The sequence below is a fragment of the Marmota marmota genome, unplaced genomic scaffold, assembly GCF_001458135.2.
Source record: "Marmota marmota marmota unplaced genomic scaffold, marMar, whole genome shotgun sequence".
In the NCBI taxonomy this organism is placed as follows: Eukaryota; Metazoa; Chordata; class Mammalia; order Rodentia; family Sciuridae; genus Marmota; species Marmota marmota.
In genome coordinates, this window is record NW_025999900.1 from 6,322,565 (window position 1) to 6,344,200 (window position 21,636).

A 21,636-nucleotide genomic window follows, 5' to 3' on the forward strand; every position below is an offset into this window, starting at 1 on the left:
CATGCACAAAAATTAACTCAAAATGGATCAAGGAGCTTGATATCAAAACAGAGACTCTGCGTCTGATAGAAGAAAAAGTTGGCTCTAATCTATATATTGTGGGGTCGGGCTCCAAATTCCTTAATAGGACACCCATAGCACAAGAGTTAAAAACAAGAATCAACAAATGGGACTTACTCAAACTAAAAAGTTTTTTTTCAGCAAAAGAAACAATAAGAGAGGTAAATAGGGAGCCTACATCCTGGGAACAAATTTTTACTCCTCACACTTAAGATAGAGCCCTAATATCCAGAGTATACAAAGAACTCAAAAAATTAAACAATAAGGAAACAAATAACCCAGTCAACAAATGGGCCAAGGACCTGAACAGACACTTCTCAGAGGAGAAGTACACGAAAAAATGCTCACCATCTCTAGCAGTCAGAGAAATGCAAATTAAAACCACCCTAAGATACCATCTCACTCTAGTAAGAATGGCAGTCATTATGAAGTCAAACAACAAGAAGTGCTGGCAAGGATGTGGGGAAAAGGGTACATTTGTACATTGCTGGTGGGAATGCAAATTGGTGCGGCCAATTTGGAAAGCAGTATGGAGATTCCTGGGAAAGCTGGGAATGGAACCACCATTTGACCCAGCTATTCCCCTTCTCGGACTATTCCCCAAAGACCTTAAAAGAGCGTACTATAGGGATACAGCTACATCGATGTTCATAGCAGCACAATTCACAATAGCTAGACTATGGAACCAAGCTAGATGCCCTTCAATAGATGAATGGATTAAAAAATGTGGCATTTATACACAATGGAGTATTACTCAGTACTAAAAAATGACAAAATCATGGCATTTGCAGGGAAATGGATGACATTAGAGTAGATTATGCTAAGTGAAGCTAGCCAATCCCTAAAAAACAAATGCCAAATGTCTTCTTTGATATAAGGAGGGCAACTAAGAACAGAGCAGGGAGGAAGAGCATGAGAAGAAGATTACCATTAAACAGGGACGAGAGGTGGGAGGGAAAGGGACAGAGAAGGGAAATTGCATGGAAATGGAAGGAGACCCTCATTGTTATACAAAATTACATATAAGAGGAAGTGAGGGGAAAGGAAAAAAAACAAGAGAGAAATGAATTACAGTAGATGGGGTAGAGAGAGAAGATAGGAGGGGAGGGGAGGAGAGGGGGGAATAGTAGAGGATAGGAAGGGCAGCAGAATACAACATACACTAGTATGGCAGTATGTAAAAACATGGATGTGTAACAGATGTGATTCTGCAATCTGTATTTGGGGTAAAGATGGGAGTTCATAATCCACTTGAATCAAATGTATGAAATATGATATGTCAAGAGCTTTGTAATGTTTTGAACAACTAATAATAATAATAATAATAATAAATAGTTAAAAAAGAAAGGGAAGGGGAGAGAAAGAGGAAAAGAGAAATGATGCCAGGTTTACCTCTGTTAAAATATAGCTTTTGATTAATAGGTTAGGTATTTTTTCAAAGTAAAAAGAGTGATGTGTAGGGTTCCTCTTTTCCTTCCTTTCCTCCTTTTCAACTCTGATTTTGCACTATCTCTTGCAAAGTTTTTATCAAAAGCTATCTGGCTTAAAATAGACTTCTATTATTAAAACTCTCATTGAAGCTTTTCCACAAAGGAAACAATGATAGGAAATCATAATTTTGGTGTCGATGTGCAGAATAAATATCTGTGGAATTAGTGTCTATATAAATTAAAACCAGCTTATTGACAATCATTATTGTATGGATCAGAATTTGATAAGAACAGCAAAAGATATCTTTATCTTCTGTTTTGTGGTATTAAAAAGAAGCATTTAAGTATTTAAGAAGATGTACAAAATAGACATTATCTGCAGCCCCAGTATAATCACTTACCAAATTATAATGTCATACATAGCCAGAATAAGCTAGATCAAGAGAACTACTGTCTGAGATGTTAAATATTTGTTGTATCACACAGCAAAACAGTGGCTGCTATTTTAGTAGAACAGGACAAGAGTCTGGCACCTTTGTAGTTCACATCCTGGATGACTGGCACATTTTTCCTAGAAAACATAAATATTGTTCAAATTGTGTAGCTTTCTTCTCTCATAGAACCTTAATTAAAAGGTCAGATATTTCCCAAACAAGTCTGTAAAACTTTAGATTATTCTTTCTTGGAATGAAAAATAATATAAAAGGACATAATTTGCTTTTTTTTAAATAAGAATAAGACTTTTTAAAATCTACTTTAATGCCCTAATGCAACAGAGGAGTACATTGAAATGAAGGGGGAATTACACTGCTTATTAATGATGGAATATGTACCTGAAAATTCATAGACTGTTGAGTATTCAGTAAATATTAGATACTATTTACTTTGTCCCTGGCATTACAGAGTAAAGAAAAGTTTAGATGCATTTATTTTACCATCAACGAAATAAAACGTATTATACAATTTTCATTTTAATTTTTTTTCTCATTTCGAAGAACATTTTTATGAATGAGTATTTTATCAGAAAATACCAAAAATATAAATTCCATGTATATTGGATGAATGTTCCTTTTCAAATTAGGGCAGTTGCTCTATTTGGTTTGCTATTGTTGCTCTAAGGTAATATCTGTTTGTCTAGTAAACATCAATTGGATGTCCTACAGATAACGCAAATTTATCCCCTATTTAAAAAAACAGAAGAGAACAAATTATAAAGAAAATTTCTTTCTTGGTGGATGAAGGAGAGGAGGAATCCCAGAGTCAGTGGGAGATGATTGAAAACTGTGGCTTGATGCTGCAACATTTTTTGACTCACTTTTACTATTTTTACTATTTTTCCCTTACAAAATTACAAGTAAGGGTTGGGGCTGTAGCTCATTGTAGAGCACACACCTCGCACGTGTGAGGCACTGGGTTTGATCCTCAGCACCACATAAAAATAAATAAAGATATTGTGTCTAACTACAACTGGAAAAAATTTTTTAAAAATTACAAGTAGTTTTGAAAATTAAAGGTAAATCTACTATAATAAGAATATAATATAGAATATATAATATAATATTTCTATATAATATAGAAATAAAAATTGCTAAGAAAATTATTTTAGAACATTTGCCCCATAGGAAAGATGTAAATAAACTAATGAATCCTTATCCCTTTATTCCCATTTCATCATTTAAGACTTCATCTGTGAACAGCTTATAGGTACTAAAAAAATGGAGAAGAAAAATGTTGGGCCAGAGATAATTTTGTAGAAACAGTTCTATAATTTGAAATTTAAACAGAAGATTTCATTTTATTTAGAAACTGTTTTGAGCAGCCACACTGTGCTGGAATTATCACAGCATTATTAGACCCTAAAGCTTCTCTCCTTCATTTATAAAAGACTTTGTTCTTCTTTATATAGAAAACAAAATAAGCAACTAACAGGGACCATTGGTGAAGATAACTTCTACAACTGACAAGACTTTATCAGTGAAACATATAGGCAGACATTATATAATACATATTAAGGCAGTATCTAGACTTTAGCTCATTCACATAGTTATATTTCTCTGACCTGAAATTTTGCTTGGAAAAATATTAAAGAATTTATTATTAATTTTTCAATGTTGCTTTTGCTCTTATTTTTTAGGGTACGTTTTAGATGTGACTAGATAAACTTGTCTTATAAACAAAGCACATTTTTATGGACCCCTCTTCCCATCCTACACAAAGAGGGACTCCATGCCAACCCATTTAAATCAGGATAGTCAGGATGAGAACTGCTTATGCAGGAATAAATGGAAAAGTATCTGGGAGATTTTGTTGACCTGTGGCAAAGGTTATAAACCTAGGTGTTCTCTCTTCACTGGTCTTTTTATTTCTCTTAGGGTGGAAATTCTCAAAGATTTCTTTACCTAACAGTTATCCCAGGAATCTGATGAAAATGAAGAATCTAAAAGTCTAAAGTGTGGCATAAGAACTCACCATTTTAATAAACATCTCAGGCAGGTGATCTGGCAAAACACTTTGCTAAATACTTAGCAAAACACTTTCTGCTTTCAGAAAGTGATTTGATAAATTCTCAGTCAGGCTGACCACTAGTCCAATTTGATAGATCTTTGAAAAGCTTGATTAAAATGCACCCTCTAGGGCTAGGGTTGTGGCTCAGTGGCAGAGCACTTGCCTAGCACTGGGTTCAATTCTTAGCAATGCATAAAAATAAACAAATAAAATAAAGGCATGCTGTCCATCTACAACTAAAAAAAAAAAAAGAAAGAGCAAGCAAAGGCATACTGTCCATCTACAACAACCAAAAAATGATCCCTCCACTACTTCAGTGATGCTTTTTTTGGCTAATAGGTAACTATTTAAACAAATTTTAAAAGCATTAGTAATTGACAGGGATGGCACTCCAGCAATTTTTTTTAAATGCATCTCTCTAGATCATTCTACTTATAAGATACTTTTCTCATGTCAAGGTTATAATTTTGTATATATACTCTTTTTAATAAATCTCCCAACTATGTTTCCTTTTTTTTTTTTTTTTTATGGTGCTGAGGATTGAACCTAGTGCCTTGTGCATGCAAGGCAAACACTACCAAATGAGCTATATCCCCAGCCCCCAACTGTATTTCAGTTCACTACTAATCCACATAACTTTCTAAAATTCATTTTTGTACTGATTGATAAAGTGTTCAAGAAAACTCTATAATGTTTTCACATCAAGAAAAGGCTCCTTGGGGCTATAGTTAGATGCCAGCAGCATACTATCAAATTGGGCAAGATATCTTAACCATATTTGACCCAAGACTACATACCATTTCATTCATGTGAAGTAAAATATAAGGAAATCAGTGTTCCTAGAAATTAGGATGGTGTTTACCCTTGGAGGGGATAAGGTAAATAGTGACTCCATGACACAAGTGAAAGAAGGTGGGGACTTCTGTGATGCTGGTGATATTCTGGTTCTTGAATTAGGTGTTGATTATACATGTGTTCCATTTATGAAAATGTATTGTGCTGTCTATACTTAGGATTATTTTTATTTTTTTTATACTTGTAAAAATATATCAATGAAAAGTTACTATCAAAAGCAGACCAATATTTACGTTCTACTTGTTAGCTGTTTTACATTTTTTTCTCAGTGTTGCTTTTTGCATATTCAGAGTGTTCCTCATCTCTTATTTATACTAGTTAATAACTTTTTTATAGTTAAGAGATATTCTGTATCTGATACCTCAAACCAAATTTCTAAAAGAGAATATCCACCCTCCCAATTATTTTTTACTGGTGTATTATATTTGTACATGATGTTGGGACTTGTTACTTATTCATATATGCATACATTCTAACAACACAGTTTAGCCAATAGAGGCTGTTGCTTTTCATTAAGATTCTAGGCTCTATATAATGCAGATATACATATATGTATGTGTCTATCTTTATGGCTTAGAAAGTGTTTGTGTCAAGCATGGTGGCATATGCCTATAATCCCAGCAAATCAGGAGGCTGAGGCCAGAAGATCACAAGTTCGAGGCCATCCTCAGCAACTTAGTGAGGCCCTAAACAATTTAGCAAGATCCTCAAAATAAAAAATGAAAAGGGCTGGGGCTGTGGTTCGGTGGTTAAATGCCTCTTGGTTCAATTACTGGTACAAAAAAAAAAAAGTGTTTGTTTTGATACATTGGGGATTGGACCCATTCCACCACTGAGCTACATCCTAAGCCCTTTTATTTTTATTTTGAGATAAGGTCCGATAAGTCTGGTCTTGAACTTGTCATCTTTCTACCTTAGTCTCCCCAGTTGTAGGGATTACAGGTGTGAACCACCATACCTGGCTAAAAGGTATTTTATTAAATTTCATATAGTCTGTTATCATTGATTGAGAGAAGTTAATTTTGTCAGTGTTTCATGTGCTTAAAAGATACTATACTATCATCATTAAAGTGATTTTTGAGGCAGACCAGTATTATCTTTATGGTATACAACCACAGTGATGGTAAGGGTAAAAGATTCAGGAAAAGTCAAATAGCACCTGGATAGAAATGGACTCAGAATTATAAAACTCTTAGGCTATTGATATATTGCTTGGCTTACTGAACTCAAAACTTGTAGTTTAACCTTTCTAGATCAGAAACACTCATTTTATATAGGGTTAAATTTCATTAGATGAAGGTACATTTTTACAGATTTTATTTTATTTTATTTTATTTTTTTTATTATTTTTTTTTATTTTTTAATTTTTTATTGTGGGTTGTTCAAAACATTACAAATTTCTTGACATATCATATTCGACACTTTGATTCAAGTGGGTTATGAACTCCCACCTTCACCCCATACATAGATTGCAGAATCACATCAGTTACACATCCATTGATTTACAAATTGCCATTTTACAGATTTTAGAAATATAACATTTTCAGGTTAGGCAGAAATTAGAAATTAAAGAGAATATTAATACTGTTATGCCTCCTTAGAAGTAAGAATACTTTGTTATATTTTACAGAAGCATAGGGAAAAAATGGCATAGGAAATAGCTTACATTTCCATAAAGTTAATGTGAGTTCTTAATTACCTCTCATGCAAAATAACATGGCACAATTCTTTGATTTATTCTGATATGCAAAAAGCATGTTAGCAAAAATTATAACTTGTACTTTCAATAATATTTCAATCCTACTTAGTATTCAAACAGGTATTGATTATAATCATAGATAATTTTAGCAGTTTGGAGTGTTTGTTTCATTAACCTTTCGAAGAAGTGCTGAGAGATTAAGGTGCAGTTGCACTGAGAGTGGGAGCGAGGCTTACAACAGCCCCAGGGAAACCAACACTTGTTCATATGAGAGGTATAGTGAGATTAGAGTCTACGTTTACTGAGAAGCAGTGGTTTAGAAATTGCACACTTTATTGAAGTCTCATTGTTCTCACAGGTCAGACAATTTCTATTACATTTCTTCAGCTTCTCAAGCTTTCTAAGGCACCTTTACACCCTAGCTTTTTAGCTGCGAACAGTAAAGTAGTTTAGACACTCTTTACATATTCACAATCCACAGAGAGAAAACAACAGATGAGCCCAGCAAATTAAGCCCCAAAATACTGCTACTTAACGAAATACCCTTCTTTCAGCTCATTTCTGTGCACTGATAAAGCATTTTAACATTTAAATTATATTTGTGATAAATATTTTCGTTGCCATTTTATTATTGTAGCTTATTGTCTTTATTTTTTATTTTCCATCCTTAGATCCATGTTAAAGCTCATTTTGACTATGACCCCTCAGATGATCCTTATGTTCCATGTCGAGAGTTAGGACTGTCGTTTCAAAAAGGGGACATACTTCATATCATCAGTCAAGAAGATCCAAACTGGTGGCAGGCCTACAGGGAAGGGGATGAAGATAATCAGCCTCTAGCTGGGCTTGTTCCAGGTAACCAGCAATATAATAGAAACTACATAGTATTAAAAGAACATTTAAGGGACTGGGAGTATAGCTTAGTGGTAGGGCATGTGCTTAGCATGCACAAGGATCTGAGTTTATTCCTTAGCACCCCTCCCCCCAAAAAATTATTTTCAGGTATAGGTCTGAAAAGAAGATGAAGGTCAGTCATCTTGAAAGACTCCTGTACTAAAATCTTAATCTTATGAGGAAAATACATTTTCCATTGTTTGTATCATTGGTAACTTAAAGATAAAAAGTAAAAATTATTAACGTCTACATACATACAAACACAAGGAGGGATTACAAATAATAAATGCAAGAGGGCGTGTTGATTGTGCCTTGGAATCAAAACGTGATGAATACCCACATATTACTTTAGAAAGCTAATGCCTAGAACTGATGTTTGAGATAATCCTAAGTGACCAAAATCATTATAAGATCTAGCATAGTACTTACTACATACTAAATGCTCAATGAAAACTTTTTGGAAGTTGAACTAATTACATTTTCTAAAGTGGATTTATTATTTATCTTTTTATAATAGTTATAATAATTTAGTGAGATACAAGGACTGATTGAGCAGTATTGAAACGATTAACATTTGGAGGCTTATATATGATAGCTAACATTACTAAAATAATGGGTGGCAGAAGGAGTTGCAAGGGATAACACAACACACACACACACACACAAAGAATTACTTCTAATAAAAATTTTAAAATAGTTTTATCCTTTTATCTTAAATATCTTACTCTTTCTGCTTTTTCCTTCTGTTATTAAGGGAAAAGCTTTCAGCAGCAAAGGGAAGCCATGAAGCAAACCATAGAAGAAGATAAGGAGCCAGAAAAGTCAGGTTAGACGTTTATACTTGATATTAATAAGAGATGTCTTGAGTTTTCATCTGGAACCATGTTTAAACCTGCATATCAGAACTGTCAAGAAAGATATATTCATGGGAAATATGATGTAAGAGGCAAAATATTATATTAGATTGATAAAGAAAGATTTTAAGTTATTAAAGATTATCTCTGTGTAGTGTATTAATGGAAAATTATAAATACTTTTGGGAAATAGTTCTATGAATAGTGTATTGAATGTATATAAATTTAAATGAAAAACAAGTTTGAGTTCTTCAGGTTGAAATGTGTACCTTTGTTTGATAAAACAAATACCACATTTACACTCGCTTGTGATTTCTCAACAGGAAAACTATGGTGTGCAAAGAAGAATAAAAAGAAAAGGAAAAAGGTTTTATATAATGCCAATAAAAATGATGGTAAGTTCTACTCTCAGGTATACCTGGGTTTATATCTGAAAGGAGTCTAAATCTAATGCTAGAAAGAAATTAAAATAGTATTTTCAATGAGTTTTTTTTCCCCAGTCCTATATTGACCCTAAATGTAACATGTGCTTAAGAAAGTCATTAAGTAGAAATTATTTTCTTTTAGAGTCCTGTGAGTAATATGATGTTTTAAATTCTGGGAAAAACTGATAAAAAGTAAAGTAATATTAAACATATGTGGTGTTATATTGATGGTTTCTTTTAATTTCTTAAATTCTTTCTAAAAATATGGCTTGCTTATAACTAATTCTTACAAAACATGTCTGAAGTGAAAAATACATATTTTGTCATTCATGGCACACATTCCAGAGGCAACTCATTTCACAGAGCCCATTACTTGCTAGCTGAGTCAGGAGCACAGGAATTTTTTTTTTTGACTGGTTGCTAAGATTAAAAAGTGTTGAAGTTGTAGCTTCTCTTAAAATCAAGAGCTCTAATAACACTGGCTTGTATTCCTAATTGACAATTATCACTGGACATGAATAATAGCTGCTATCCTTATATTTGAGAACCTGCTGTCTTGTTCAACAGTCTCTATCATTCCTAGCTTTTTAAAAACCCATTCTCATTTTCGGTTTAATTATCTTCTTGATTGGTCTTCATGGGCATTTGAATTTGCTACCTGTGCTTTGGTTCATGTTAGAAACAAGGCAAATAATAAAAGCACCCCTTCTTAAACAATTTATAAGACGTATTAACTCAAAAATGTGAAATCTTTAGGAGTATCAAAGTAATGAAGATAAAATGTTACAGATTACTAAACTGTTCCATACTATACTAAACCTGAAAGTCAGTTAGCTTTAATTTTTTTCTAAAATAAAACTTATTGAGTTTTTTATATTATCTCTATAGTTGTGATTAATATCTGTTTAATTTTTTGAAACAGTGTAAAATTAACTGTTCTATCTCTCAGAGCTATTAAACCGTGGAAAACTTGGTAAATCTGAAGCCTGTAGAGAGATAAACTAACTGTATAAATCAAAATGCAACTGTTGTCTGGTTGTACATGTTAGAAGGAACTCAAAATAGAGAAAGCATTTTGAGAAGGGAAGGAATTACATTTGTTCTTCATAATTATACCAATAATATTTTTAATGAATAGCTACCATTTGTAATATCTACTCTATTCCATGGCAGCATCTATCTGTATGCTTTTAGTTCTCACAGTAAATACCTTGAGATTACAGATGATAGATTCAAGTTCATATATTAAAATGATCTGCTTAAATTCTTACAGCTTAAACAGTTGAGCTGGAATTTAAACAAATGTAGTTTGACCCTGTGCCAAACTCTGTATTGAGCATTTGCAAGACTAAGATGGTCCCTGACCCTATGGAATTTATAGCTAAAAAAGTTTGACTTCATGTTTGATGCCCTTTCCTAGTTAAGTGAAGTATTGTGAGTGAAGACATGGCAGGCTGCTAGTTGTCTACCTTTGTTCTTACCATTTTAGCTCCGTTTCATTTGGGTAATGGACTTTACAAATGTTACTCCACCCCATGATATTTTGTATCTCATCTTGAGTCATGATTCTGCATTAGTATTCTAGAATAAAGTAGATATAAGTGTAGAAAGTGTGTATAGCATAAGTCTAACTTGTTTTCAAGTTATACAACTGTAGGACAGTATTCTAGCACTACATTTAAATGTTTGTGCCTGCTGTTTGTATAAGCATATCCATTATGACTGATTTTAAAAACAACCCCCTTAAGTAGAGTATTAGTTTCTGCATTTTACAAAAATGATATTTTCTTTAGTTTATTCCCTGGCACCCTACCTTCTGTCAAAGTATTCACTCCAAACTGGTGATTTTATGTTAGGATTAGTATAATTGAGTTGTATTAGACATTCAAACACAGTATGAAAGAAGCAGTAAAAATTTCTAAAAGGATTAATATATTTTTATCTGATTTATTTTCATAGCACCCTGGCAAGGATATAATAGCATGGGAAAATGCTCATGATATTATATCACTCACATGTTTCTATCATAATGCAAAAAGTTAAGCATTGTAAGGACAGTAAATTGTGCTTCTTTCCAATTTGGGGGGGAAGATCTATAGGTATTCATATCTTTATGATGTGTAGTAATTCTGTCTGAAGGGCTTAACTTTTTCTTTCCTAAAGATTATGACAATGAGGAGATCTTAACTTATGAAGAAATGTCACTTTATCATCAGCCAGCAAATAGGAAAAGACCTATCATCTTGATTGGTCCACAGAACTGTGGCCAGAATGAATTACGTCAAAGGCTCATGAACAAAGAAAAAGATCGATTTGCATCTGCAGTTCCTCGTAAGTTTGGACACATTTCCACATTTCCATTTCCATGTGCTTGTCAGCTTACCACTTCAGGACCTAACTGGGCAAATTTACATTTATTTCAATTGAAACAATGTCAATGAAAGAAGAACTTTAATAAATTTTTTTTTTTTTTTTTGTCAATAAACCTTTATTTATTTATATGTGGTGCTGAGAATCAAATCCATGGCCACACACATGCTAGGCAAGGGCCGTACCACTGAGCTACAACCCAGCCCCTAACAAAATATTGTGGCATATTTTTAGTAAAGATAGTTCTTGAGTAATTTACATTTTCCTAACAGTATAGTTAATTATTTTCTAAGTGAATTTCAGTTTGGACCACTGAACAATTCCCTCTTCATAATCAGCTTCTAGTTCTATAAACTGATTGTGAAGATAGAAATTAAGACTTCATCTCTGAAAACTAAAGTGTTTCAAAATGAATGAGTGTTTTAAGTGCAAGATGAAGTTATTTAAAGAGTAAACTTAAATGAATCAAGGTAACTAAATTTAACTTAAGATACTATGAACACATTTTTGTTCATGTCTCAATCTGGAATAAGATCAATGTTAAACACATGGGCTCATAATATTTCCTCAATTCACTAATTCCTAATCTGTGTTAAAAAGTAAAAATTCTTTTTGATTAGATGTATTTATCCCCACTCCTCATTCTTATCCATGCTTATTATCTTATCTAATTTTGTTTACCTAGATACAACTCGGAGTAGGAGAGACCATGAAGTGGCCGGTAGAGATTACCACTTTGTTTCACGGCAAGCCTTTGAGGCAGATATAGCAGCTGGAAAGTTCATTGAACACGGTGAATTTGAAAAAAATTTGTATGGAACCAGCATAGATTCTGTACGGCAAGTGATCAACTCTGGCAAAATATGTCTTTTAAGTCTTCGTACACAGGTGAGACAAGAATTGTGGCTTAGGATGTTGAACTTGGCATGTAAAATCAAATAGGTTCACTTTACATATGTTTATGTTTTTGGAAACTTAAAATATAGTAACATCTGGTAATACTTTGAATGTTTTAGAGATTATAAAAGAATTTTATTTTTCTATTCAGATTTGACAACAGGTAGAAAATTTAAAGGTCATTGTTCAAGTAATAACAAGTGTCACAATGAATGGTTTTATGTAAATAATGAAACTTCAGTCAGTGTCTGTTAGGTTTTATATAAATAATGAAACTTCAGTCAGTGTCTGTTATTTGGCAGACTAAGCAAAAATTTAAAATTATCAGTGATTCTTAGATTTCTTTTTTTTTCTTAGATTTCTATTTTTAAAATTTTTAGAAATTTTGGGTTTTAAAGATTGTGTCCTATGGAAATTTTTTAACTTTTTCTAGACTATTCAGCATCAGCATAGTTTCTTTAATGTGATTGAATCTGTTGCTCATGTCAACTCAGGCCACACAGTGGTTTGTTTTCTTTTTTATTTTATTGTATTTTATTTTATTCTTTTTAGTTATACATGACAATAGAATGTACTTTGGCATATTATATTTACATGAAGTATAATTTATTCTAATTAGGATCCTATTCTTATGGTAATGCAGAGTTATCCTTGTCATGTATTCAAATACAAGGCTAGAAAAGTTATGTCCAATTCATTCTACTATCCTTCCTGTCCCGCCCCCTTCCCTTCATTTCCTTTGTCTAACCCAGTGGTTAAACTTATTTCCTAATTGTTCTTATTTTAGATTGAGATATGAACAAAAATGTATTTGTAGTATCTTAAGTTAAATTTAGTTACCTTAATCCATTTTATGTTTACTCTAAATCACTTCATCTTGCACTTAAAACACTCATTCATCTTTTCCTAAAACTTATTTCCCTATGATTAGGCACTACATAGTCTTTTTTTTTTTAATAAAGTTGGTGTTATTTTATTTGGACCTTTATTTTACTTATTTACATGTGGTGCTGAGAATTGAACTCAGTGTCTCACACATGCTAGGCAAGCGCTCTACCACTGAGCCACAACCCCAAGCCCCATTTATTGATTCTTGATTGTACTTCTTGAGCTTTAGGAGTTCATTTGGAAAACTAAGAGGCCCAGAATAGCCAAAGCCATCCTTAGTGAGAAGAGTGATGCAAGAGGCATCACAATACCAGATATAAACTATATTACAGAGCCACAGTAACAAAAATGGCATGGTATTGGCACAGAAACAGAAATGAAGACCAATGGAACCAAATAGAAGGCACAGAGACATAAATACAGTTACCGTGTACTAGACAAAGGTGCCAGAAACATACATTGGAGAAAAAAATAGCCTCTTCAACAAATGGTGCTAGGATTTTTGGAAATTCATATGTGGTAGAATGAAATTGAACCCCTGTCTCTCACCCTGCATAAAACTCAACTCAAAGTGGATCAAAGACCTAAGCATTAGACCAGAGACCCTGTGCTTATTAGGAGAAAAAGTAGGCCCTAATCCTATATCATGTTTGTGCACTTTCTGAGGTAATATATCTGCCATTTTATGGGTGCCTGTGAAAGCAGAAACAGAGTTGTCTGTCAACAAAACTGTCCTTTTGGCTCAGGTACCCTAAATCCAACCTCAGACACTGGCCTGATGCCACATGTTCAAATAAGAGAAACCAGACCCATCTAGAGAGGCTAACAGCCCCTCCTTGAGGGGCATTCAGCAAAGCACACATTAAAAGGGAAGCATTACAAGACAGTTAAAGAAAAACACGACTTTGAGAGAAAGCCATTACAAAGGATAAAGACCTCACTAAAATCAAAGTTTCGCATATGCTTCATCTAAAATATTAAGTAAAAATATTGCATCTAAAACATTTTTTTAAAAAAGTAAAAACTTAAGATGTACTTGTGGGCCATAGGTTTTCCACTTGCCCTTTAGTGCTTTGGGGCTCAAGTGGTAGAGGGGTGGATGCACTGCTGTGCCCAACCACCTGCTCCAGAACCCAACTGGACAAGAGACTGCATTTATGGCTCACTCCCTTCATGGCTCTGGTCACTGTTGTCCATGGAAGTGGCTGGGGACAAGGACATCCCTTTCTTTTGGCATCCCTAAACATGATGTAAGAGTGCTTAAGATAATGGAGAAGACACAGGCCAAGGCTTCTGTCTCCCTTACAATATCCCAGGCTCCTTTCTTACCTCCCCTGAATTCTTGGCTGAAAGCATCTCTATTCTAGAGTCTGGCCTCCCACCCCACCCACTGGGAACACTGGGTGTCCTCTGTCAGCAGGAAGGGACTGGTTGTAGCACATGAATGGCTCCTCTCCACAGGCCTGGTTAGAATAGTGGGGTGAAGAGGAACTGCTCCTCTCCTAGCCCATAGATTGGTTGGCTTTGGCTGTACTTGATTGTACAGCTCCTGGGCACCCCATGGCTGAGTAGCCCTTGAGGTCCTTATGTGTGAGGTTGGGCCCCAGCATGATCTTAGGACAGCCCGGCTAGCTCTGCAACCAGAGCAAGCCCACTATCAGTGATGGTCTGGATTTCCATCACAGCCTCTAGCATTCTCATGCCCAGGACCAGCAGGCTGACCAGTGAGAGCCACAGCTCCAAGGGTGCTGCTGTCAGTTGGCACTGCTGCATGCCTGGGTGAAGGGCACGTCCTCTGGCGCTGCATGCTTGGATGCAGGAGGTGAGGGAGGCTTGCAGTAGCTCCAGTCAAACATATCCAGCTTGTGCACCAGCTGGATGCCCTCCTTTCAGATAGTCCAGGGACAGAAGGGCAGCTTAGTGGCTGCAAAGTGCAGCAAGGGTTCCCAGCTGGCACCAGACCTTCAGCAGCCAGGTAAACAGCATCTCACAGCTGCTTCACAGCGTCTTACAGTGGTAATTGAAGATGGTGTCATAGATTAGGTCACCCAGCAGTTCCAGCCCTCTGGAATTCAGGGACAGATCTGGGCCCCCTGGTTGTGCACCCACAGGATCCAGGTGATTATAAGCTCGTTGGGATTCTGCTTGAAGAACCAAGCAACGGCCAGGAGAATGATGTATGTGTAGTGTTGGTATCCCCAGCACATCTGAGTGGGTGCCAGCACTCTCTAGCCATGGCCACAGCTGCCCCAAGTCAGGGAAGAGCAAGAGGGTGGGGTGGGGGGGCACTGCTACAGGAGCAGGAGCGAAAGTGGGGGTGGAGGACAGCAGGACACCTAGAGAATCCACCAGGATGGGGTAGCCTCTCAGCTAGAAGATAATGAATCCTTCTACTCTATAGGGCATCCTAAAGTCTTAAAGAGATGTACATGGAGGAGAATTGACTCTAAAATGGCTACCCTAAAATAGTAATTAGATTTTCTTTGTTCTTTAGTGGACAAAGGCACTAAGGCAGTACTATTTCAATTATGAACATTTGATTTAAGAGAAGTAAAAGAAGAAGTTTTTTTACTAAATTCCTTCAGGATTCTTTGTATTATTTGGGCTAACAGGTTTTACCAAGGAACTCAGAATAGTTAAGCCTATTATCTTAATGTGTCTATCATCTCCATTTTTGTAGAATTCTTCAGTGGAGAATACACAGTGATGCAGTGGTAAAAACAAAATGAAAATTTCCATTTAAACAGTCTGCTTTTTTCTTGGATATTCTTTCCCAGAATTTTCTTTAACATATATATTTGAAATTTTCTCTCTAATATTATTTGTATTTAGTGCCTAGCACATAGAAAAACAATTGCCTTGAATCTAATTCCTCCAAAATGGATTTTTAATTTGGTTATTATAATTTCTAGGCAGTCTTAGCAAGATATTTTAGCATCACATGGTTGTGTCCTTCAGTGTCATTCAATTATATTTCATTACAAAAACAAAAAAGAGCAAGCTAACAGTATATAAGAATTTATAGTCATGTAGTATATTCTTAATAATCTTAAAATACTGTGAATTGGGGGTTGGGGTTGTGGCTCGCCTAGCATGCACGAGGCACTGGGTTTGATCCTCAGCACCATATAAATGTAAAATAAAGGTATTGTGTCCACCTAAAGCTTAAGAGTAAATATTTTTTAAAAATACTGTGAATTGTTTGTTATGAGGATGTTTCAAAATACTTATCAGCAGTGTTTTTTTAAATGACATTATTATGTTCCAAGTATATTATCAAGAAATAGTTCAATGATGAAAATAATTTTAAAAATCCATATATCTTTTCTTATGCAGTCTTTGAAGACCCTCCGGAATTCAGATTTGAAACCATACATTATCTTCATTGCACCTCCTTCACAAGAAAGACTTCGGGCATTATTGGCCAAAGAGGGCAAGAATCCAAAGGTAAAATTGTACTATTGTACTGTTTCATGGAAGATAAACACAAAATATTCCTGATCTAACCTATTACAGTGCTTAAAAGCTATATGAGCTTCAGGTTTCAAACTGATTATTTTTTCAAGGTTATCTCTTGCCCCAAAATTGCCATAGTTGCCACTGGTTAGACCATGGCAGCTGTCCAAATCAGAGGAAGCTATTGTTATTCCCAGACATTTCCTATTGTTAACTCCAAATGCATCATAACTTCTGGGGTTCTTTTAAAGCTTCTTTAATCTTCTTTGCATGAATCTGCGACATTTCCAAGAGGATTCAGTGGGCCACCGTCCACCCCAAAAACTCTTAGCAAATTCTTAGGGATCACTCATTTACTGTCCCACATTTGTATGGTACCAGAATTAAGGCTGTCCTTGCTTTTTTTTTTTTTCCCCTCTAACTTTGTTCTGTTTTTATTTTCCTTTGGGTCTTCTTACATAATCTGGAACAGGAAAAAAAATTTTTTTAATTAATTTAGATCTGTGCTGGATATGGTGAGATAGTCCATGTTATACTAAATGTTATTAACAATTAAATGACTAATAATATACTGATACATCAATCAGAAGGTAATGATGTTATTTAAATATATAAAATAATTCTGTCAAGTGACTTGCTGTATGGCAAAGTAATAAATACTCTTCCCCTTTTTTTTTGTTACTAACTTCTTAAATATATCAATTTTAGACAGGGATCATGGGCTGAGGATATAGTTCTATGGTCCAGCATTTGCCTAGCACATGTGAGGCTCTGGATGATCCCTAGCACTACAAAGAGAGAGGGATCACCACCATTGCCTCATTTCATTTGCTGTACCTCTAAACCTCCTTAAAGATAGACATCAAAAGTACTATAATACTTTTTTTTCCTTTTGAATCTTGACCTTCTACCATGACCACAAACCTTCCTGCCACAACCCCTAGATATCTTTTTCCATTCTACATCTATTTAACATTTCCTATTCAATCTGTATGTTGTGTATTATTTTTTAATGTCTTTAACTGTAGACATTAGGGACTTTTTTCACATCAGGGTCTTTTCAATTATGTTGAGCATAATTCTGGTTGCTTTGTCTAAGCTAAGTAGGCTACCTGGTTAAAATAGAGCTTTACTCCTTTTTCATTTTTGCAGCATACTTGTAAATTCAGATAATTGGGGTCAGAATATCTGTTGTCCTCTGCACTTGGGACAGTACAAAAGAAATATGAGACATAGTTGTTGGTTATTCTAGAGGAGGAGGATCACAATATAATATAATATAATAACGGAAATTAGCTTAATACTATATAAAACTTAGTGTCCAAAAACTACTTAGGTAGACCAGAAACACTATGGTTGCTGAAGGAAAATATGCACACTAAGGTACTGGGGTATAGCTCAGTGGTACAGTGCTTGCCTAACATGCACAATGCCCTGGGTTTAATCCCCAGCACCACCAAAAAAAAAAAAAAAAAGCACACTGAGGAATAGAGTGAATTCTCTTCTGCTCGTTCAGCCTAATTTTCTATTATTTTAATACATAAACAAAGATTCAGCATTATACTATAGGCTTTACACTTCCAAAGCAAGTTAAGCAACTTTCTTCTGACAGTTTTCTCATGGATGTTTTGTCTTCTTTATATTGAATTCTGTCTGTGTTAAATTGAGCAAAATCTAGAAAGATGCATATTATAAATGTTTTTAAAGCAAGAACTTAATACCAAAATATTTTACCAATATACAGTATACTTGATTTTCTAATTAGAACATCCTAATTCTTTTAACTTAAATTTTTTAATGTATACTTTACCTCAGTGCATATACATTTTAATTGTATGATTCATTTATTCAGTATGATTTGGCCAAATGTTTACCCATGTGTGACAATCAAGATTTAGAACATTTCTGTCACTCTAGGAAATTCTCTCATGCCCCTCTGAAGCTACTACTCATCCATTCCTTCCTGTGCAACCATTTATCTGCTTACTGTCACTATAGATTGGTCTGTTCTAGAAGTTCATATAAATGGAGCCATACAGTATGTTTGTGTCTGACTTTTGATCAGCATAAGATTTCAGATTCATCCATGTTACATCTAAAAATAGTTCATTCCTCCTTAAGGCTGAGTAATATACTGTGATATAAATACACCCAAATGTGTTTGTTCATTTTCCAGTTGAAAAACATTTGTTTCCAGTTTTGAGCTGGTATGACCAAAGCTGCTCCAAACATTCATGTACTCTTTTGGTGGGCATGTCTTTATTTCTCTTGAATAAATACCTAGAAGTAGAATTGCTGGATCATATGATAATATCTCCTACTTATGTTACTATCTCCTTTGCTATTTTAGCTGTATAAAAAAATTGTGCACTGCTACCACCAGTATATAATGGTTCCAGTTGATCCATATTCTTAGAAATGTTTATCATCTATATGTTTTATACATATATATTTGGTACTAAAGATTGAACCTAGGGGTACATAACCACTGAGCCACATCCCCAGCCCTTTTTATTTTTTATTTTGAGACAGTTGCTTAGGGCCTTGCTTAGTTGCTGAGGCTGGCCTTGAACTTGCAGTCCTCCTGCCTCAGCCTCCTAGATTGCTGGGATTACAGGCATGCACCACAATTCCTGGCTATATGTAATTTTTTAAGCCATTCTAATAGATGTGAAATGTTATTATTAAAGTTTTCATTTGCATTTTCCTGATGATTTTTCATATAGCCATTTGTACATATTCTTTTGTGGAATGCCTCAAGCCTTCTCATTTTTAAAAATTTTATTTCATTTTCTGATAAGAATTTTTAATGTATTTTTCATGTAAGTCCCTTATTAGATGTATGTATTATAATTATTTTCTCCAGTCTGTATTTTTTTGATACTTTTTTTAAAAAATATTTTTTAGTTGTAGAGGGACACAATATCTTGTACTTATTTTTATGTGGTGTTGAAGATTGAACCCAGTGCTTCACAGTGTGAGGCAAGCGCTCTACCACTGAACTACAACCCCAGCCCTGTACCATTTTTTTTAAAGTATCCTTTGAAGATCAGAAATGTTAATAAAGTTCACTTTTCATTTTCCCAAGGTCAATTATTTTTGTGCATGTCTAAGATATTTACCTCTAAGATTGTAAAGATTTTATCCTACATTTTCTTCTTAAAGCTTCTTAATTTTTACATTTAGGTCTGTAATGTACATTAAATTAATCTTAGTTTTAGTTTGAGGTGAGGGTGGAGGTTTTATTTTTAATTGTTCTGGCATCATTTGCTGAAAAGACTGTCCCTTCCTTGTGAGTTATGTTGGCACCTTTTTTGAAAATGAACTGACCAGATGCATTGGAATGATGGTTAAATGGGTCTGGACTCTATGTAGCATCATTTTAAGTCTTGAAAAACAGGCAATAAAAAAGGAGTGAAGTACTGCTATATGCTGTCATGGGTGAACCTTAAAAACATTATACTAAGTGAAAGAATCTGGATGTAATAGACCACATGTTATATGATCCCATTTATATACGATGTCAGAAAAGGCAAATCTGGAATCCTAAAGTAGATCAATGGCTGTTTAGTGATTGGGGTTAGGGAAAAAAGGTGCTAATGGTTATGGGTTTTGGTTTGGGGGCTAGGGGCAGGTGATAAAAATGTTCTATAATTGATTGTGGTGTCAATTGCAGAACTCTGTGACCATACTAAAAACTATTGTGTGATATACTTTAAAGGGGTGAATTGTGTGGAATTGTCTGGTATATGCATAATAGCTCAAGAAGCTATTGCTGTACTACTACCACCACCCTCAAATAAAAATCCTGACAGGCCTTTCTTGTAGAAAGTGAAATAATTATTTTAAAATTGATATAGAAAGTAAAGGGAATTACCAAAATACTTCAGAAAAATTGAGTTGGAGGGCTTTTGTCTTTATGCACTTAGTGTCTTACACTTTGACTTTAATTGCACTTCCTCTAGTTTCTGAAAATGAAAGCTTAATATTGTTTTTTTTTTTTTTTTTTCTGGCAGTGCTGGAATTAAACCCAGTGCCTCATGCATGCCAGGCAAGCACTTTACCATTGAGCTATGTCCCTATTTTATCATTTTATTTATATTTTCCCCATTTTTGTCATTTTATTAGAAATATTTTCTAATTTCCCTTGAAATTTTCTTTTTTAATCCATGGGTTTTTTAGAACTATATTATTTAATTTTTGTTTGGGGATTTTAAAAAAATATCTTTGATTTATAATCATTGTAATCAGGGAATAGGCCCTGACAGATATCAGTCATTTGAAATTCACTGAGCCTTATTTTATGGTCCACCATCTTTTCTGTCTTAGTGAATGTTTCATGCACACCTATAAAAATGTGTACTCCTTAGTTGTTGATTAGATGGTGGTATCTGATGGTCTTTTTATTCTATTTATGTTACTGTCTCCTTTGCTGTTTCTGATAGTGCTTTGTTACTCAGGTGATGTGAAGTGTTGAGTGAAAACAAATCTTTAATATAATGAAATTGCACTAACTAAAAAAATGATGCAAAATGTAACCACTTAATCCATTAACAAATTGTGCTTTGAATTCCTGAATCTGTTCTAGAATGGAAAGGGGTTAAGAGTAGTTAAGTGGCAATATGAAATTGTCAGTTTTGTCTACTTTTCAGTTCAGAACATTTTAAGCTAAAATATTTTATTTCCTCTTGGTCATGGATTGTAATTTCAACAAGAAATTCAGACATAAAGTATTAAATAAGCCATTTTGGCATAGATGAAATAATGCCTTAAATTTGATAAAAACTGATCTCAAGCTTTGAGTGGATTTAAGTTTTAGCAAAAATATTATATTGTATTTAGTTGCAATGGTGAAATAGAGTCCCTGCTAGGGAACAAAGGATTCTGTGTACCATATTCAGATGCATGGCATTCCAGAATGAAAATTAGAGAGCTATACAAAGAAGCTGCCTCAGGACAAGCTAGTTGTATTTTTAGTTTTCCTACTATTACAACTAGTTCGGTTGAATGACATAAGTTGTTTTGTGGGTTCAAATATAGTATTAACCCATTGTGTCCCATAGTCTTATATATAGGACACCTGTAAAAACTTTTAAAAAAAGTTTTTACCCAAGATATTTCTTTAGAAAAAAATAACCTGTTTTTCATTCCTCCTCCCCATAATTATTTCTACATAACTGTTTCAGATACACAAAGAGCAGGCATTTTTTAACAGAGTCAAGAGTAGAAGGATTTTGAATCCTTGCTCCAACTAGAAAAGTTGACTGTATGTTACAGAAAATATTTCTTTTAGGAAGAGGTTA

The 21,636-nt window shown here is 34.4% G+C and overlaps 1 protein-coding gene and 1 pseudogene across 1 annotated transcript in view; one reads left to right on the plus strand and one right to left on the minus strand.

Annotated features, from left to right (window-relative positions):
* The window catches only part of Pals1 (protein associated with LIN7 1, MAGUK p55 family member), a 65,332-nt gene that overhangs the window by 40,345 nt on the left and 3,351 nt on the right, over positions 1-21,636 (plus strand). Inside the window, exons 7-12 of the mRNA XM_048798433.1 lie at positions 7,221-7,404; positions 8,198-8,269; positions 8,621-8,692; positions 10,886-11,053; positions 11,778-11,980; positions 16,214-16,324. Coding sequence (XP_048654390.1) covers positions 7,221-7,404; positions 8,198-8,269; positions 8,621-8,692; positions 10,886-11,053; positions 11,778-11,980; positions 16,214-16,324 — 810 coding nt within the window. The remainder of the gene's footprint in view (positions 1-7,220; positions 7,405-8,197; positions 8,270-8,620; positions 8,693-10,885; positions 11,054-11,777; positions 11,981-16,213; positions 16,325-21,636) is intronic.
* Positions 12,126-15,283, minus strand: LOC107143276 (annotated as a pseudogene).